The sequence below is a fragment of the Lepidochelys olivacea genome (genome assembly GCF_965140295.1).
Source record: "Lepidochelys olivacea isolate rLepOli2 genome assembly, chromosome: 7".
Lineage (NCBI taxonomy): Eukaryota > Metazoa > Chordata > Testudines > Cheloniidae > Lepidochelys > Lepidochelys olivacea.
Genome location: NC_140417.1, coordinates 33250278 through 33270218, shown reverse-complemented (window position 1 = coordinate 33270218; position 19941 = coordinate 33250278). Strand labels below are relative to the sequence as shown.

The window sequence follows — 19941 nt, the reverse complement described above, 5'->3', positions numbered from 1 at the left end:
AGATTGCAGATCTGTTCTAAAAAAACAACTCCCCGGTAATATGATGTGGGAAGCTCACCCACACTCCTTACAAATGTGTGCGTGCACACTGACACACACATCCTCACACTCATGCATGGACATACATACTCATGGATGCACAAACACACAAAACTCTCACTTGCGCGCACCTTCATGCGTATACAAAATAAGGATCTGAGAGTTGAGGCCCCTGAACTGCAGGCCAGAAATAGAAATGAATATGACAGGGCAATCTTCCCTCGTCTGATCCCTTCTTAGGGGTGAGGGGAAAAAATAGCACAAGGTTAGCACATGGCTCTTTTCATAACTCATCTCTTCAGGGGAGGGGTTTTGCTCAATTGATTATTCATGAAGGGGAGGGGCGCACAGAGAAGGAGATCTGGGGCCTTTCAACTCTTGAGCAATGGTTCTAATCCAGCCCCAGGGCTGCGGGACAAGAGGCCTTTCCCCACTAAGGGATGCTGATTCCCATATGGCCCTAAGGTGGATACTGATTGGCTCAGTGGCAGGCAGGGAACGGGATATGGGGTCTTTTCCCTTCTATGGGTCACTGGCTCTGTTCCAGACCCAAGGCAGGGGACTGGTGGGGTTAGCTGAGTGAGGAAAGTGTTATGCTGCCTTTCCCCTCTAGGGGCCACAGGCTTTGATATGGCCTGAGGGCAGGGCCCTGGCTGGATTGGGAATGGGAGTACAGGTGGACTCTTGAGTTTTCAGTCATTTAAGTGTGCAATCATGTGTGCCAAGTGCACGCTGGGCTGCCAGTGTCATAGAATCATAGAATATCAGGGTTGGAAGAGACCTCAGGAGGTCATCTAGTCCAACTCTCTGCTCAAAGCAGGACCAATCCCCAACTAAATTATCCCAGCCAAGGCTTTGTTAAGCCAGGCCTTAAAAACCTCTAAGGAAGGAGATTCCACCACCTCCCTAGGTAACCCATTCCAGTGCTTCACCACCCTCCTAGTGAAAAAGTTTTTCCTAATATCCAACCTAAACCTTCCCGACTGCAACTTGAGACCATTACTCCTTGTTCTGTCATCTGGTACCACTGAGAACAGTCTAGATCCATCCTCTTTGGAACCCCCTTTCAGGTAGTTGAAAGCAGCTGTCAAATCCCCCCTCATTCTTCTGTTCCGCAGACTAAACAATCCCAGTTCCCTCAGCCTCTCGTCATAAGGCATGTACTTCAGCCCCCTAATCATTTTTGTTGCCCTCCGCTGGACTCTTTCCAATTTTTCCACATCCTTCTTGTAGTGTAGGGCCCAAAACTGTACACGGTACTCCAGATGAGGCCTCACCAGTGCTAAATAGAGGGGAACGATCACGTCCCTCGATCTGCTGGCAATGCCCCTTATTATACAGCCCAAAATGCCATTGGCCTTCTTGGCAACAAGGGCACACTGTTGACTCATATCCAGCTTCTCGTCCACTGTAACCCCTAGGTCCTTTTCTGCAGAACTGCTGCCGAGCCATTCGGTCCCTAGTCTGTAGCAGTGCATGGGATTCTTCCATCCTAAGTGCAGGACTCTGCACTTGTCCTTGTTGAACCTCATCAGATTTCTTTTGGCCCAATCTTCTAATTTGTCTAGGTCCCTCTGTATCCTATCCCTACCTTCCAGCGTATCTACCATTCCTCCCAGCTTAGTGTCATCTGCAAACTTGCTGAGGGTGCAATCCATGCCATCCTCCAGATCGTTAATGAAGATATTGAACAAAAGTGGCCCCAGGTCTGACCCTTGGGGCACTCTGCTTGATACCGGCTGCCAACTAGACATGGAGCCATTGATCACTACCCGTTGAGCCCAATGCTCTAGCCAGCTTTCTATCCACCTTATAGTCCATTCATCCAGTCCATACTACTTTAACTTGCTGGCAAGAATACTGTGTGAAACCGTATCAAAAGCTTTGCTAAAGTCCAGGAATAACACATTCACTGCTTTCCCCTCATCCACAGAGCCAGTTATCTTGTCATAGAAGGCAATTAGATTAGTCCTGTCGAAGAGCCTGGCTCCTGTGTAGTGGGGACTGAGCGGCCCAACCCAGCCAGACTCGCAATAGTGGAGGTCAAGCTCACACACTAAAAATAGTGAGGTGGCTATTGCAACTGCAGCGGAGACTTGTGCTAGCCACCTGAGCTCTGATCCAGCAAGGCCTGAGCTGCTGCCCAAGCTGCAATGTTCACATGACTATTTTCTGTGCGCACTAGCACAAGCCTGTTGGTCCAGACTGGGCCGGTTGCTGCCTGCAGCAGTGTAGACATACCCCAAGTGACCAGGCAGGCACCCTTCCTGTAATCTCCTCCTGCCCCCAGTGTCAGTAGTTTGCGTGCATGGTGCTGTGACATGGAGACAATTCGTACTCAGCACACAGGGCGGGGGGGCCCTTTCCTGGGGTTTGAACATTTTGGCAATAGAAAAACTAGGGCACAGAGAAGGGAAGTGGAGGGTCATGCAGGGTGTACTTGGTAGGCCAGGGAGAGAACCCAGGCACCCTGCTTCCCAGCATTCTCTGCTCTAACCCACTAGACGACACCCCCCACTCCTCCCCCACACACTCTCCTTCCAGAGCTGGAAATAGAACTCAGCAGGCCTGGCTCTTAGTTCCCTCCTTCTGTAACCACTGGAACAAAGTCCCCTAATCAAGTCATTTATATATATATATATATATATAAAAACTAGAGCCAACAACAAATAGATTAATAATAGTTATACAGTAATAAAAACCTCAAGTCACCCCATAGTGTCTGAGTGTCTAGGACACACAATGTTTTGAGACTGCCAGTGATTTGGCTATGTGGGATTCTTCTCTATCATTTATTTGACTCCATTCTTAATCTAATTGCATCCTAGTCTAATTACATCTTATTGCTTTATGATTCTTTCCATTCATTCCCTTCTATTATTATTCTAATTTCTCCATAACATTCTCAGCCTGCCTTCTTCCTATTCCATTGCCTTCTGCTAACTGAATTACTCTGTCGTTCTTACCCACTAATTTTCATTGTCTTGACTGCTAATTCATTTGAAAATCATTACACAACAGTAAAAATTAATATCCCAGCCACCACGAGCAAAGAAGTGACTTAGAGTATGTATATTGCCACTACACTCTCACTCTGGGCTGAGGTTTGAACCGAAGGCCGGCTTCCATCTACACAAAAATCAGTCAGATTTTGGTCAGCAACCAAGCAGGACCTGGGTTGTGGGCCTGCTCGGAGGTGGGTCAGCACCCGAATTCTTCTGTGACTCCGGTCTAAACCCTGTAATTTTGCAGGGTTGGAAACACTGGATCCACAAAGCCAGTTTTATAATGCAGTGTAGCATATGCTCAGATGCCAAGGGGGTGGGGGACGGAGAGATAGATTGGGGTTGTGTATGGGGATGAATACATAGATGGTTGTATATGTAGCTAGAGAGGCCTGTTCTGGGAGGGAAGGTGGGATGGCTAGAGGATGAGTATGGAGATGGCTATAGAGAGGGAGGGTTTCACAGATAGACAGATGAGGCGGGGGCTGGAGAGATTGGATAAAGCAGTGCTTTAATGTTTTATTAGTCCATGTAATGACAATAGCAGAAGCCCTTTATCAGCACTTCCTACCCTTGTGATTAACCCCCTCTGTCAGTGCCGGTGCTAACTCAATCAGGGGCCAAAAGCAGGACTATTTCTCTCTCTCCCCCCCATACTAATCATTAATAGGGGCCGCTCAGCTGCTCCTCAGGGCCCTAAGCAATTGCTTAGTCTGCTTAAGCCTAGCACAGGCTCTGCCCGCTGTTGTTTTCACCCCTACAACTCCTCAGCCAAGAGGGCCCCTAGCGAAGGGAGATTCCCAGAGAGGTGTGGGCGGGATCAGATGAATAATTGATAAACCAAGGGGCGGAGCCTCATGAGCCGGGAGGCGGGGCGAGGGCCTCCCCCGCCCTCCCGGCCTGGAGGAGGGGCTCATGAATAATGTACCAATCTGGTGGGGTTAATAATACATGAGGGGCGGGGTTTAAGGCGCAGTGCTGCAGCGAGCGGGCTGGGCAGAGCAGAGGTCCAGGCTCCTTGGTGTCGCTCCCGGTGCCGCAGTGCCAGGGCCTGTGTCCCGCCGCGTGCAAGCCCCCCCCCACCGCACAGGCCAGCCAGGGCCCCGCCGGAGGCTGCAGGATGTCTCGGCCGCTGTCGGATTATGAGAAAAGGAAGCAGATTAGCGTGCGGGGCCTGGCTGGGGTGGAGAATGTCGCCGACCTCAAGAAGAACTTCAACCGGCACCTGCACTTCACGCTGGTGAAGGACCGGAACGTGGCCACCCCCCGGGACTACTACTTCGCCCTGGCGCACACGGTGCGCGACCACCTGGTGGGCAGGTGGATCCGCACCCAGCAGTACTACTACGAGAAGGACCCCAAGGTGAGCGCACGGGGGCGCGTTGGTAGAGAGGGGCGCCCTGAGAACGGGTACGGCGGGGCGGGGCGGGGGGATGCCCATGGGCGCAGTGGAGAGGGGGTGCTGGGGGGGGTGTGCAGGGCTAGGGGAGAGTGCGCTGGGGTACTCTGGAGAAGGGGGTACCGGCTGGCTGTGTGTTGGGGAGGTGGGCGTGCTCCAGGGCGTACAGGGGCAGGGAGGGATAACACCCAACAGCTGAGCCAGGGGAAGGGCAATGGGGTACGGGGGAGGGGGGCCGCCAGGGAGCGGGAGAAGGATCTGGGCACAGCAGCAGCGCTACGTGAGAGATTCCCTGGGGCAGGGAATGCGAGGGGCAAAGGATCAGGCGGGAGAGGTCCAGAAGGGTCGGGAGAAGGGGGGTACCTGGGCAGGGGCTGCAGCCAGCGGGACCACCGGGAAAAGGGCAGCGAGGCAGGGGAAGGGACAAAGTTGCAGGACATTGGGGCAGGGCATGTCTGGGGCAGGGGGAGCAGACAGCAGAGGGGCTACCAGGGTTGGTCAGAGCTGCTGCTGGGAATAGTGGGGCTGGGGGTGTGTGGTTGTTGGACAGGCCCCTTGTTCTAGGAGGATGGGGAAGTGGGCAGTGGATGGCTCACAAACCAAAACCTCCCTCCCATATGTGAGCTAAGCTCTAGCCTGCTCCTGACACCTGGGAGCCAGACTCCAGTGCTGGGATTCTCCACCCCCGCCCCCCAGCCAGGTTGGCTTGGCGTGTGCTCCACAGAGGGTATAAATACCAGCTGGACTACTGCCACCAGCTGCCTCAGACCCTTCAGCTCAGGGAGTAAAACCTGGGCTATTGGCACTGAAGGGCTTGGGATCAGACCCATGGCCCCATCCAGACCACTACTTTCCTTCCCTGACCCCCGTCAGGCCCATGCAGCCCCATGTCTGGTAATTCACAGGACAGCGCCCCTGGCTGGTTGTGGGGGTCAGTGGGAACTAAGCAGAGCCAGTAGGCTTCCTCCCCGGGGGCAGGGATGGGTCCTGCCCCTCTCACCTGAGCATCCCCAGTCCCAGGCTAGTGTCCTATCCACTGGGCCAGCCTGCCACGGGGACAGTGTGCTTGGGGCCCACTCTGGCTAGCGGGTGAGGAGGGCTGGGGGAGGGTGCACCGTTGTCACCATCTGAGCCTGGTTCCCCCCCGCCCCCCAGAAGTTGGCGGGGGTGTGTGTGTGTTAACTCGTGGGGCGGTTCCTCCAGAGACCCAGGCGGGACCCGCAGACCCACTTGCCCTCCCCCAGCCGCCTCTGCTGCTACCCTTCCCCCACTCCCTCTGCTGCCCCTGCCCTTCCCCTCTCCCCCCACATCACCCTCAAGCCCTTTGCTCCCCCAAGGTTTTCTGTCCCCCATTTATCTCCGCCGCTCTCCCACAGTGTCCTCCTGTCCCATCACCCCTTGTTCTTTCCCTCCCCGGGCCCCCAAGCCTCTCTGAGAGCGCTTTGGCCGTGGTTCACCCCTCCTGGCCGCCCTCCCCCAATCCCTGGCTAGCCCCCAAGTCCTGGGTGTGTGTGAGCCAAGGAATCAGCACAAACTGCCTCTCAGAGACCTGCACTGGGGGCTGAGCAGCTGGGCTGGGGAATCACAGTGGAGGATGGGGCAGTACTAGGGGATTGCAGGCCATTAATCCCCTTCCTGTTCAGGGGCGTGGGGGTGGCAAAGGTAGCAGTAACTGGATGTTTGAGCAAGTAGGTACAGATATGAAGAATTGGTGGTGCCACCCGGCATGCTGGGAGATGGGGGGGACCTGCAAGGGGGGAGCTAGGGCTGGGGGAGAGGTATAGGGTTAGAGGGTAGTAGGTTTGGTGGGGGCCACGTTTGAAGGAAGCAGGCAATAGGAAACAGGGCCTTTCCCCTCTAGGGGGCGCTGGCTGTGATCCAGCACCAGGGCAGGGGGACTGGCTGGCTGGCTCGCAGGCGGTGGTACACGGGGCCTCTCACCAGAAGTGACAGGTAATTGGGGGTGTGGGAGGAATCCCAGCTCTCAAGACCCCTGGTTTTGATCCTATCTCAGCATCCTGGGCGGGGGCACAGTCTGGTTAAATTTAGCCGAGCGTGACATTTGCTGTTGACTTTTGCCATTTAATCTGGGAAAGAGCCTGTGTCAGCCCATGGGGTGGGGGACTGGGGCGCGGGGGCGGGGCTGGGACACTGGATAGGGGCAGCGACTGCATACCTGAGACGGCTGACAGCACGGCTGATGCCCACCTGCCCTCCCCCAAAGGTTAGCTGGGCAATGAGCGCCTTTGAATGGCCTGCTGTATTCAGCAGCAGGGGCTTGATCTATGGGCCCCAGCAGCCAGCCACATGCACACACTCCCCCCCGCACCTGTCCCCCATAAAGTGTCCTGCCCAAGTAGGGTGGCAAATGGGATATGGAGCGTTTCTCCTCTAGGGGATGCTGACTCCAGTCCAGCCCCAGGGTGGGGGACTAGTGTACTTAGTGGGCCAGAGAACGGGGCATTGGGCCTGTTTCCTGGGGGTGGGGCTGACTGGCTCCCCAACCCTCCCCCGCTCCATCTCTGCCCCCTCTCTCTGCAGCGCATCTATTACCTGTCGCTGGAGTTCTACATGGGCCGCACCCTGCAGAACACCATGGTGAACCTGGGGCTGCAGAACGCCTGCGACGAGGCCATCTACCAGGTACCCCAGTGCCGGCCGGCTGGGGGCAGGTGGGGGAGGAGAGGGGGTGGAGCTGGGAGAGGCAGTGCCAGGGAAGTGCGGGGAGGGGATGGACAAAAGGGAGCCAGCTGCTGTCCCCTAACACCTCCTTTTTCCTCCCCCCACAGCTGGGCCTGGACATGGAGGAACTGCAGGAGATCGAGGAGGACGCTGGGCTGGGGAACGGGGGCTTGGGGCGCCTAGCAGGTGAGGGGAGCCAGCTTGGCAGCCATGGAGCTCAACGGCCCTTGTGCCCAAGGCCAGGAGTGCCTCCCCAACACACACCCAGCCCCCTGACACTCCCCCCAGACAAAACAACCTCTGACACTCCAGCCCCTGCCCCCAGACACACATCCAGCATCGCAACACTCCCCCCAGACATAACCTCCAACATACACCCAGCCCCCCAACCCTCCCCCCCCAGACACACACATGGCCCCCCAACACTGCCTCCAGACATAACAACCTCCAACACTGCCCCCTCACAGACACACACCCAGGCCCCCAACACTGCCCCCGACACATACCCGGTCTTACACTGACCCCCCCCCCCCCAACATGACATAACTCCTGACACTGCCCCCTCACAGACACACACCCAGCCCCCCCCGAGTTGATAATCACCGACACTGCCCCTTACAGACACACACCCAGCCCCCTGACACTGCCCCCCCGGCTCCTCCAAGACCTAACAACCCCTGACACAGCCCACCCAGACACACACCCAGCCTTCCAGACACTGTCCCCTGACACTGCCCACCCAGAACCACAGCTCTGCCCAACAGTCAAGGAAGAAAGGAATCCAGGGGCCCTATTCAGCATCTGCACCCACCCCCACCCCCACCATTGTCATCCTACTGCCTGTCTCCCTCCCCCACCTTCTGCACTGTAACCCCACTGCCTGACCCCTTGCCCACCTGCATCACAGTCATTCCACTCCTGCCCCGTCCTCCATTTCCCACCCCATCACTGTGACCCCACTGCCTATCCCCCTTCCCTCTTCCACATCTCCTCTACCTGCCCCCCATCCCTATCCATTTTCCTGCCCTCCTGGTCTGGCTGTTACTGTGCTACCCCCCTCTTTTCCCTTGATCTGGCTGTAATGCCCAACCCCTGCCCCCCTTTTCCCCCTCAGCCTGTTTCCTGGACTCCATGGCCACCCTGGGACTGGCCGCCTACGGCTATGGCATCCGCTATGAGTTTGGCATCTTCAACCAGAAGATCTCTGGGGGCTGGCAGGTGGGTCACACCCCCCATGGTGCGGGGGCTGGGGAGGGGGCTCCTTTCCCCCAGGGGAGCAGGGAGGGCACTGGGGGGATGGGATGTGTGTTGGGGGGCTGGATGTGTGTCTGGGGGGGGCAGTGTAGGGTAGGAGTGGCCCACAAGTTGCCCCCAGTTTGAAGTAGGAGAGGCCCAGCAGGGAAGTTGCCCAGGGGCCTGTGTGGGGTGCCCTGGGTGGGGAGGCAGCAGGTGCTGCGGGGCACAGGTGATCGCAGCAGGAGATGGGGTGTTGGGTAGGTGGGATGCCCTGGGTGTGTGTGTGTGTGAAGGGACCCCTGGGGGTGGGGGGAAGCAGGATGACACTAACCCCTCCTCCTCCTGCCCTCCCTCTGCAGGTGGAGGAGGCTGATGATTGGCTGCGCTATGGCAACCCCTGGGAGAAGGCCCGGCCTGAGTACATGATCCCAGTGCACTTCTATGGGCACGTGGACCACGGGCCTGATGGCACCAAGTGGGTCGACACGCAGGTGAGTCTGGGAGGCCTGGGTGAGGCGTGAGTGTGCATTTGCACAAGAGAGGGTGTGAGTGTATCTGTACGTGAGGGCCTGGCAGCCATGCATGTACCCCTGCACAAGTGAATGGTGATTGTGCGTGAGTGTCTGTTCACATGCAGGGCTGTTGGTGCACAAGCCGTATACATGGGGAGAGAGGTGCATTCACAGGCCTTTGCACATGGTAGTGCGAGTGTGCAGGTATGCCTGAGTGTGTGCATTTGCAAGCACACAAGTGGGCATTTCCATGCAAGTGTGAGCTCCCTGTGCACCGGGGGCCTGAGCGTGCTCACATGTACCTTTGCACAAGTGCCTCCATGCATGTGCAATTGCCCAGAAGCACAGGTCCATTGCACGAGTGCATCATCATGCTCGGCATTCTGGGGGTACATATGCAGGGAGCCAGGACGCCTGGGTCCTCTCCCTGATTCACTGGGGAATTCAGTTCCCCTGTTTGTTCTTTTGTTTCCCCACCCATAAAAAGGGGGAGTGGAAGGTATTATGGGATGTGAGGTCAAATGGCCTGCTGGGAGAGGCTGGGTTGGGCTCTCTGCTCTTTGTGCTCACCGGAGTGCCATGGCTGGTCCTAACCCTGGTGTCCTTTGGCAGGTGATCCTGGCTCTTCCCTACGATACACCCATACCTGGTTACCGCAACAACACTGTCAACACCATGCGCCTCTGGTCCGCCCGGGCCCCCAACGAGTTCAACCTTAAGGACTGTGAGTGAAGGGGGGGCCCTCAGGCTGGGCAAGGGTCTGTGTCTCTGCTGGATTCATCGCAGCAGCCAAGGGCCAGGCATCAGACCCCCTCTGCTGAGCAGGGCTGGGAGACAGCTACCGAAAACCGGGGGCGGTGGCTCAGTAGGAGGCAACCTCCCCGCCCCGTCAGTGCTGCTGACCCAAATGCCCCACCATTAAGGATCCCTGTATAAACGGACCCTCCCATGCCCCTCTCTGGAGCCAGCTCCAGAGCTGCTGGGTAAAGGATCCCTATACAAAAAGCCCCTGGGCCCCACCCAGAGGTGGCTGCACCTCATCACTGGGTGAGATCCCTGTATAAAAAGCCCCCACCCCAGAGGTGGCTGCACCTCAGCACCAGGCAAGGGATCCCTGTGTGAACTAAGGCCCCATTCTCTCTCTCTCTCTCTGCCTCAGTTAACGTTGGTGGTTACATCCAAGCTGTGCTGGACAGGAACTTGGCCGAGAATATTTCTCGGGTGCTGTACCCCAATGACAACGTGAGTAGTCTGTCTCCCACTCCAGTGCCCCCTGCATCCACTGCAGGGTTTCCTGGGGGGAACCTGTCACACCTGGGGTGTGGATTATACACTGCAGGGGAGGGGGGGTGTTCTGCTTCTACACCCAGCCCCCTGGTCCGGCAGCAGGGATAGGGCCCAGGGGGTCAGGTGGGTCTAAATCTCACTAGCCAGGAAGGTTCACCTTTGGGCAAAACTGGGATTTCCCTCTGCCCCCAGATCCCTGCCTCTGTGATGTGTCCCAAATGTTACCCCCTTCAAGGTCTCTGCAGCCACCTGGGAGCCTAGGTGGGAGAGTGAGACACCCCCTGTCTACTGCTTGGGGAGGCTGGGAGTCAGGACTCCTGGGAGGGGACATCAAGGCTGGGAGTCAGGACTCCAGGACTCTGGGAGGGGAGGGGGATGTGGTGGTTACTGGTTAGGAGCTGGGTAGCCAGGACTCCTGGGTTACATTCCCAGGTCTGCCACTACTTTCCCTATGCTGTGAGCAGGGTCTGCAGAGAGCCCATGCTGCATCTGAAGCCACTGGTCCATTCTGTGGTTGGGACTGTACAGGCCTGGAGTGGGTTGGTGGATGCCTCCATCCTCACCTGCCCCTCCTCCCTGCAGTTCTTCGAGGGCAAGGAGCTGCGTCTGAAGCAGGAGTACTTTGTGGTGGCGGCCACCCTGCAGGACATCATCCGCCGCTTCAAATCCTCGAAATTCGGCAGCCGGGACCCCGTCCGCACCTCCTTTGATGCCTTCCCTGACAAGGTACTGGCCTGTGCCAGCAGGGGGCATTGTAGGGAGCAAGGCAGGAGAGCTGGCTGTGCAGGGAGCTCTCAGCTACTACAGCTTTGGCCTTGCCCAGCAGGGGGTGCTGTGGGGAATGGGGCAGGAGCGCTGGCTGTGGTGCAGGAGCTGCCAGCTTCTCCAGCCCTGGCCTCTCACGGATAAGCTCATGCATCCTCTGTCATTGGTGGTCTGAGTTCTGCCCCTCTCCTGTAGGTTGCTATCCAGCTGAACGACACTCACCCCTCCCTGGCCATCCCTGAGCTCATGAGGGTGCTGGTTGATATTGAGAAACTGGACTGGGACAAGGTAAGGGGGGTGACGTTGGGGGCTCTGTGCTATGGGGAATGGGTGTCGTTGTTGTTCTGTTGAACAGCCCCCATGTCCCACCCCAGAAGTTGCTGCATCTCCGTGCTGGGCTGGGGATCCTCATGTGCTGTCTCTCTCCCAGGCCTGGGACATCACGGTGCGGACCTGCGCCTACACCAACCACACAGTACTGCCTGAGGCCCTGGAGCGCTGGCCTGTCCATCTTTTGGAAACCCTCCTGCCCCGGCACCTGGAGATCATCTATGAAATTAACCAGAGATTCCTTGATGTAAGCTCCTCCCCGAGGATGGGCGGGGGTTAATCCAGTGGAGAAGTCCCTTTTCCCTCCATAGGTGGCAGGAACTGAAATGTGTTAGTCTAGGACTCCTGGGTTCTGTCCCCAGCTCTGGGAGGGGAGTGGGGTATAGTGGTTTAAAGCTGCGGGGTGCTGTCAGGACTCCGGGGTCTTTCCCTGGCTCTGTAGCTGATTTGCATGTGCTCTTGCCGGGGTGAAGCTGTGGAGGGGGTAGGGAACCAAATTTGGGGTGTATGTTTTAAGAGGGAACCATGGGCATTTGGGATTGGCTCCTACTGGGGGGCAGGGTGGGTGCTGCAGGGATGAGTGTCCTGGGGCTAGGACAGTGGGGGACCCCCCATTTTCCTCCTAGGGGGGCTCGGTTGCGGAGCCTCTCCCTGGGGGTACCTGCTCCATCTGGATTCTGCTGTTCCCTCCCCCCCAGAGAGTCAATGCCATGTACCCCGGGGACTTGGACCGACTGCGGCGCATGTCCTTAGTGGAGGAGGGCAGCATCAAGAGGATCAACATGGCGCACCTGTGCATCGTGGGCTCCCATGTCATCAACGGGGTCGCCCGCATCCACTCCGACATCCTCAAGAAGACTATGTATGTGCCCCACCCCTTGCCATGCTCTTCCCCCTCACTCCCCTGCTACTTTCATTCCTTTCCTCTTTCATCCACTCGGTTCTCTTTTCCATCCTGCGTTTTTTCCCATTTCATTTTCCCCCCTTTTTCCCCCTCTTCTCTCTTTCCTTTTATTTTTCCTCTTTCCCTTTTTCATTCATTCTCTTTATTCCTTTATCTTTCTCTTCTCTTGTTTCTTCCTATTTCATTGTATCTTTTTTGTTTTCATTCATTCGCTTCTTTCTGTTCTGTTCCTGTTTTCCTATATATTTCATTCTTTTTGTCCTTCTTTTTCTGTTCGTTCCCTTATTTCTTTTTCTCCACTTTTGACCCTTTGTATTTTTCCTGTTTAGTTAATTCTTTTCCCTCTTTTTCTGTTTGTTTCTCAGACCTCATTTTTTCCTAATTCACTTCCCTTTTTGTTCTTTTAGTCTCTTCTTTCCTCTTTGGTTCTCTTCCCTTCATTTCCCCTGATTCATTCACTCTTCTCTTGATGCTTTCATTCCCTTCTTTTTTCTCTCATCGATTCTTGCATTTATTCTCTCACACATTCATCCTTTCTCTTCCCACTCCTTTGCCCTTTTTTGCCCTCTAGTTTGTTTTTGGTCCTTCTTTGATTCTTTCCCTTCTTGGTCCTCTCATTCATTTCTTTCCTGTTTCATTCCCCTTCTCTTCCCACTCCAGTTTCAAGGATTTCTATGAGCTTGAGCCACACAAATTCCAGAACAAAACCAATGGGATCACACCTCGGCGCTGGCTGGTTCTGTGCAACCCAGGGCTGGCTGAGGTCATTGCCGAGGTGAGTGCAGGGAGTGGGGGGCCTGTGAGGTTCCTGGGGGGAAGGATCTTGGGTGGTGATATGCAGGGAGGGGAAGCAGCGGGAGGGGGAGTTTGGAGGATGCACAAGGCAGACAGACAACTGCAGGATCTTTGGGGGGCACCATTCAGTGATTGTGATTCAGACAGGGAGGGGAGAGTTGGGGGCACTGTGGAGTGGGGGGGATGCTATACATAGTCATGGGGGGATGACCATTCTGAGATGGGGGGGCTCTATGGGGTGGGGGGATGCTATATATAGGCAGGCATTGGGGGACAGGCTGCCATGCAGGGATGGGGGCTCTATGGGGTGGGGGATGCTAGATACAGACAGATGTTGGGGGACAGGCTGCCATGCAGGGATGGGGGCTCTATGGGGTGGGGGATGCTAGATACAGACAGGTGTTGCGGGGCAGACTGCCATGCTGGGATGGGGGGGCATTCATAAGTTAAACCCCTCTCCTCTGCCTTGCCCCTGGAAGGGCAGAGCAAGGGGTGCCTGCCTACTCTGACCCTCCTCTCTCCCCAGCGTATCGGGGAGGAATACATTTCTGACCTCGACCATCTGAAAAAGCTTCTGGCCTTCGTGGACGATGAGGGATTTATCCGGGACGTCGCCAAAATTAAACAGGTACCAGGGTGTGGAAATGGCACCTGGTGCATCTTCCCTCTAGGGGGCGCTGGCTGTGATCTGGCCCCAGGGCAGGGGATGGGATGCAAGGCCTAGGTTCCCATCTCTGCTCTCCCATGCCAGGAGAACAAGCTGAAGTTTGCTGCCTATCTGGAGGAGGAGTACAAGGTGAAGATCAACCCGAACTCCCTCTTCGACGTGCAGGTGAAAAGGATCCATGAGTACAAGAGGCAGCTGCTCAACTGCCTCCACGTCATCACCCTCTACAACCGTGAGTGCTGACCCCCCAACCACATGCCAAAGCTAGGGGGAGAACCCAGGTGTCCTGACTGCCAGCCCCCCTGCTCTAACCACTAGTATCCACTCACCTCTTCAGTGGTGCTGTCAGTGACCAGGACATGGGCAGCCATACCTAGAGTTGGAACAGGAGTCAGACCCAGGGGCTGCAGCAGGAGTCGGTAACCAGGAATTGGAGCCTAGGGTCAGGACTGGGTCATCTGGAATGGGGCAGGGCGGGGGCAGAGCCAGGGCAAGGCAGGGGCTGTCACTGTCAGTGACAAAGGCTTTGAGCAGCTGCTGCACTGCTGCTGGCCTTCAGAGCCGGTCTGCTGACTCTTCCCAGCTATGAGGCCAACCTCCAGGCCAGCTGCACTCGCCGGGGGCCCAGGAACTGGCCGGCTGCTGGCCCTGGCGCACTGGCCCTAACCCTGCGTCTCTCCCCATCCCCCTGCAGGGATCAAGAAGGAGCCCAACCAGTATTTTGTGCCACGCACTGTCATGATCGGCGGCAAGGTGAGATCTGGGGGCCAAGGCCCACCCCTCTTGGTGCTGCTGTCCCCTGGTGGGAGGCGAGGGTGGGTGTTAAGCGGCAGCCTCAGTCTCCGTCCCCCCGCAGGCTGCCCCTGGCTACCACATGGCCAAGATGATCATTAAGCTGGTCACGGCCATCGGGGACGTCATCAACAACGACCCCGTCATCGGCGACCGCCTCAAGATGATCTTCTTGGAGAACTACCGCGTCTCCCTGGCTGAGAAGGGTAGGGAGGCTGTGACCTCTGACCCTGCTATCCTTCCCCTACACCTGCCACCACTGCCCCAGATCAGGCTAAGTGCCCGTCTACCCCACACAGCAACTTCTGACCCCACTATTCTCCCACCAGGAGCGGCAGAAGGTCCCTAAAAGTTGTGGGGGGGCCATCGGCACCCGAAGCGTGGCTCCGCCCCACATGCTGCCTCTTCTCCTTGAGGCCCCGCCCCCATACCGCCGCTTCCCCCAAGGCCCTGCACCTGCGCTGCCTCTGCCCCCCCCCGACCATGCCCCCCCACTCACTTGTTTGTGCCCCTCACCCCCCATTGCTCGCCCTAATGGTTGGTAAAAAAAGGGGGGGCATGGCTCCCCAGCCCCCTCCCCCCATTCTGGTACTCCTGTCTTCCACCCCAGATCAGGCCAATGGGGCTGTCTGCCCCTTGCAGCCTCCTCTGACCTCCATCCCTTCCACCCTGGTTCAGGGCTGGGTCTAGCCCACATGGCAGCTTCTGACCCACATTACTTACATTCACCCCCCCCCAATTGCTCCGGATCAGGCAAATGGGCCCATTCGCCCCACATGGCGACCTCTGACCTCCCACCCCAGCCTGGTGATCCCGTCTCTCCCACAGTGGTCCCGGCGGCCGACCTGTCCGAGCAGATCTCCACAGCCGGCACAGAGGCCTCGGGCACCGGCAACATGAAGTTCATGCTGAACGGGGCGCTGACCATCGGCACCATGGACGGCGCCAACGTAGAGATGGCAGAGGAGGCGGGCGAGGAGAACTTCTTCATCTTCGGCATGCGGGTGGAAGACGTGGAAGAGATGGACAGGAAAGGGTGGGGGCCAGACCACTGCCCCTCCCTCATGCAGGGAACCTCCCTGCCAGTCCCCCTTCCTATGACCCCTTCCCTGCCGCTGGATTCCTGCTCCACCTTCTCTACACGCTCCCTGCCTAGCTGCCGGAATCTTCTCCGCTGCCTGGATCTCCTACCCATGGTGCCCCCTAACCCAGTGCCAGATTTGCACCCATCACCAGCTGCCAGGACCCTCCCGACACTGCCTGTCTCCCCTACTGCTATGATCCCTTCCCAGTTTTCCCCCCCACCTGGGCTCCTCATGCCATTTGCCTGCCCTCCTGTGGGGATCCTGCCCCCATTCCCTTAGCCTGCCTTCCCCATGCTGCTGGGGTCCTTCTTGGGGACTGGTGAGGAAGCCAGGTTGGGCAGGGAGCTTGGGGAGTCTCCTGCGGGAGGCCAGGCTAGGTGCTTCTGGTTGGGGGGAGCCCCTGAGGCCACGCTGGCCTGGGGTGGAGCCATAATCCTGAGGTAACCTGGCCCCCTTCACCTCCCCTCCAGCTACTGTGCCAAGGACTATTACGACCGCATCCCTGAGCTCAGACAGGTGATGGACCAGCTGAGCAGCGGCTTCTTCTCCCCCAAACAGCCCGAGCTCTTCAAGGACATTGTCAACATGCTGATGAACAATGACAGGTGGGGGGGCACTGGGGGGAAGGAATAAGGGACAGAGGCAACTATGCCTAGTGTGGGGTGGAGGAAGGGGGCTCTATCCAGGGCTTAATTTGTAATGAAAGTGGGGCTGGGGCTCAAGCAATTTTTTTACTTTCATAAGTGACTTGCCCAGAGGTGCTGGGGCTCAGCCCTGGCACAAATTAAACAGTGGCTCTATCCCCAGCTCTGGGAGGGGAGGGGGGTTTAGTGGGTTATGGGAAGTGGGGCTGGGAGCCAGGACTCCTGGGTTCTGTTCCCACGAGTGCACCCATAGTGAGGGGGAGCTGAGGCAGTGGGGGAAGGGTTTCCCCAGAGCTTTGAGCGTCTGCTGCTGGCTATGTTCCTGGGAGAGGCTCCCGGTGTCGATCCGAGCTGTGGGCAGCAGGTGGCAGCATGCACAAAGACCCCCAGCCTGACACCCTCCTGCTTCCCCTCCCTCTCCAGGTTCAAAGTGTTTGCGGATTACGAAGCCTACATCAAATGCCAGGAGAATGTCAGCGCCCTCTACAGGGTGAGTGTGCACCCCTAGTGGCCTTCCTGGGGTACTGCACCCAGCACTAGGAGGGGAGTGGGGTCTAATGGGTTAGTGGCCTGGGAAGGCTGGCAGGTAGGACTCCAGGGTTCTATTCCTGGGCATCCTGTACATGTTCTTTTACCTATCCATCCATCCCCGTGCCCTCCCCTCCTCTGTCTGCCTGTCCCTCCATCCCTCCATCCTCACGCCCACCCATCATCTGCAGACACCCATCTATCTATACGCACTCCTCTATCTAGCCGTCCATTCCCCCATACACACCATCCCTCCATCCATCCCCAAGCACAGCCGGCCCGCCCATTGACACTCATCCAGCCATCCCATCTGGCCTCCCTTGCCCAATCCTCCAGCAGTCCATGTGTGATTGCTACTGACCTGCCTCTCTCTCCCCAGAACACCAAGGAATGGACCAAGAAGGTCATTAAAAACATCGCCACCTCGGGCAAGTTCTCCAGTGACCGCACCATTGCGCAGTACGCCCGTGAGATCTGGGGTGTCGAGCCCACCCGCCACAAAATCCCTGCACCTGACGATCCCCGTGAATAGCCCCTCTGAGGCCTGCCTGACCTTGCCCCCATCACCAACCAAGCGCCACTGGGTGCCAGCAAACAGACACTGCGCTGGCTTCCCCCAGACGCTCAGCCTGTCCCCCATGGTGTGTGGGGACCTTTCCCCACTCTCTGTGTGGGGGATCCCCCCCTGTACCCTGCCCAGGGAGAACTGGCCGCTTCCTCCTGCCTCTGCCTAGCTGAGGATAAGCAGAGGGACATTTGGATTCCTGTCCCTCCCCCCACATTCCATGGAATTTGGGGATGAAGAAGCCCAGAGAAATGAGATGCTGGGAGTTAACTTCCCCCTCTCTCTCCCCCCATAACATGCTATTTATTTAAGGGTGAGAAATTCCCCCCTTTATAAACCCCCACCCAACCCATTAGTGGGTGAACACCCAGCTATGTTTTGGGGCACACCCATTCTGTAGGTTAAAATCCCATGGTCCCCCATCTATTAACGAGGCAGAAGATGTGCCAGTTCCCTAGGGGAGGGAGGGGAGGCATGGGAGTTGTCCTTCGCAGGCCCCCAGCACTGTGACCCTCTTCCTAGCACACCACTTTTGCACCCTGCTCCACCCCCCAGCTTTGCGTGTGATGATCTGGGGTGGGGTGCCCTGCCTCTGCTACCCTGATGTGGTTTTAAATTTGGGGGATCAGTCCCCACCTACTGGAGATTTTTAAAATAAACAGAGTCACTCCACCCGCCCCCCAGCTTATATCTCTGTCCATACATCCGTCCCCCTGCTCCGCATTCACCCCAGGGCGGTATCAGTGCCTAGTACTAACCCCCACATAGCTCATTGCTACCACTTGAAGTGTTGTGTGTGGTTTTTTTCTTCCTGGTTTGGGGGAAGCCGGCGGGTATGGGAGTCAGGGCTCCTGGGTTCTATTCCCAGCTCTGGGAGGGGAGTAGGGTCTAGTAGTTAGACCAAAGAGGGAAAGAGAATCAGGACTCCTGCGTTATATCCCTAGCCCTATTGCTGTACCTCAATGCATACTGTTTTTCCTAGGCCATAAGACTCCTCTCCCACAGCCAATAGAACCCAGGTGTCCTGCCATGTACTTGCTGGCCGTTTAGGGGGCATTTTTGTTTGTTGTTTTTAGGGTTTCCTTTCTAACTTATGGCAGGGAGCCTGTACAAATACCCCATGACTTTCAACTCTTAATGTGGGGCAGGTGGAATGGAACAGTCTGGGGATTTGTTGGTAATTTTAATGATGGCCCTATATGTGTGTGTCCCAGCTACTGCCCGCACTGGGTGGGGAGTCCTAGGAGCTGTGGGGTATACCGCTCTACCCCCTGCTTTCCCCAGCTGTGGAGGGTCTGGGGCTGTGAGCCAGCAATAAAGATGACACTCAACACTCTCTGGCTGTGTTGCTTTTTTCCCCCCTCGTGGTCCTCGCCCTCACCCCACCTTACCCAGAAACTGGAGTCTTGGCCCCAACCCTGCACGTATCCATGCCTGGTGCCTCCTGAGAGGCAGGACTCCTGGGTTCTATCCAGCTCTGGGAGGGCAGTGGGGGCTAGTGGGTTAGGGCAGGGGGGCTGGCACCCAGGATTTCTGGGCTCTATCCAGCTCTATGAGGGCACTGGAGGCTGGTGGGTTGTATCTCCAGCACTGTCTCTAGCCTTCTCTTGACCTTGGGCCAGTCCCTGCCCCACCTGCCAGAGCTGCCATTCACAAGAGTGAGTGAGAGTGACGGGGGGGCCTAGAGAGGAGATGGAAGAGTGTGTGAACCCCTCCCCCCCCCAGGCCACAGCAGCTGCTCATTACCACCCAGAGAGGGGGAATTGGTGCTAAAAATAGCTCCCCCAATACAAACAACCCTGCAGTGGGAGAGGAGATTCCTAGTGGCAGGAGGGGAATGGGGTCCTAGTGGGTTAGAGGACTGGGTACCAGGACTCCTGGGTTTTATCCCCAGTTCTCGGGAGGGGGCTTGGTGCCAGGACTCCTGGGTTTCTTGGTTTGTGACATTTTTATGAACCATGAATGTAAAGGATTGTTCTTTTTTTTTTTTTTAAATCACAACTCCAGTAGCATCCCCCCCAGCACTATCCCCTCTTTCCTCTCCCCCCCCCCACTCAGGGGTGAGCAAGCTGCCAGGCACCGACACCCCCCCCCCCCTTCAGGCAGCAGCGCTGCACTTACCATAATTGGTTCCAAGGCTGCTGGGAGCTGCAGTGATTAATTGGCATCTCAGCAGGGCAGTGAGCCCATAGAGATACACCCAGCCAGCCAGCCAGCATGTGCACACACACAGAGCTCCTGCACACTCTTGTACTCATGCTTTGCCAGCTCTCACACTCAGCTGGTTCTTGTGCATGTGCACACTCACACCCACTGAGCCAGTGCACGCAGAAAAACACACTTGTACACATGCTCTGCCAGCTCAAGCAGCATACGCCAGCAATTCCTGATGCGCACATAAGGGGATGCCAAAGAGCAAGGGAATAACTGTAGCAGCACCCCCACATGCCCTCTCGCTGCGAGGCTGGGACCCAAAGGGGTTTGGCCCCATTTGCAATGGGGAAACTCAGTGGTCAGCTTGCCCAATGTCTCACTGACCTCAGAAAGTAGAACCCAGGAGTCCTGGCTCCCTGCCCCTCTCTAACCACTAGACCCCACTCTCTTGCCGGAGCTGGGGATGGAACCCATTGTACGTAGTCCATCTTATCACCCTCCAGTCTCCTCTCCTGTACCGGAGCAAAGCCTGGGTCCCAACAAATGCCCCAC

The 19941-nt window shown here is 57.0% G+C and overlaps 1 protein-coding gene across 1 annotated transcript; it reads left to right on the top strand.

The window, feature by feature from the left end:
- Positions 1-4016: 4016 nt before the first annotated feature.
- Positions 4017-18571, top strand: PYGM (glycogen phosphorylase, muscle associated). Its single transcript, XM_084635554.1, has 20 exons — positions 4017-4407; positions 6985-7086; positions 7233-7311; positions 8240-8343; positions 8721-8852; positions 9486-9597; positions 10033-10115; positions 10743-10886; positions 11121-11213; positions 11356-11502; positions 11954-12117; positions 12820-12934; positions 13481-13582; positions 13706-13853; positions 14316-14374; positions 14478-14619; positions 15242-15449; positions 15969-16103; positions 16566-16632; positions 17050-18571. Exons 1-20 carry the CDS (start codon positions 4165-4167, stop codon positions 17200-17202), a joined length of 2532 nt encoding a protein of 843 aa, XP_084491680.1. The 5' UTR covers positions 4017-4164; the 3' UTR covers positions 17203-18571.
- Positions 18572-19941: the final 1370 nt, after the last annotated feature.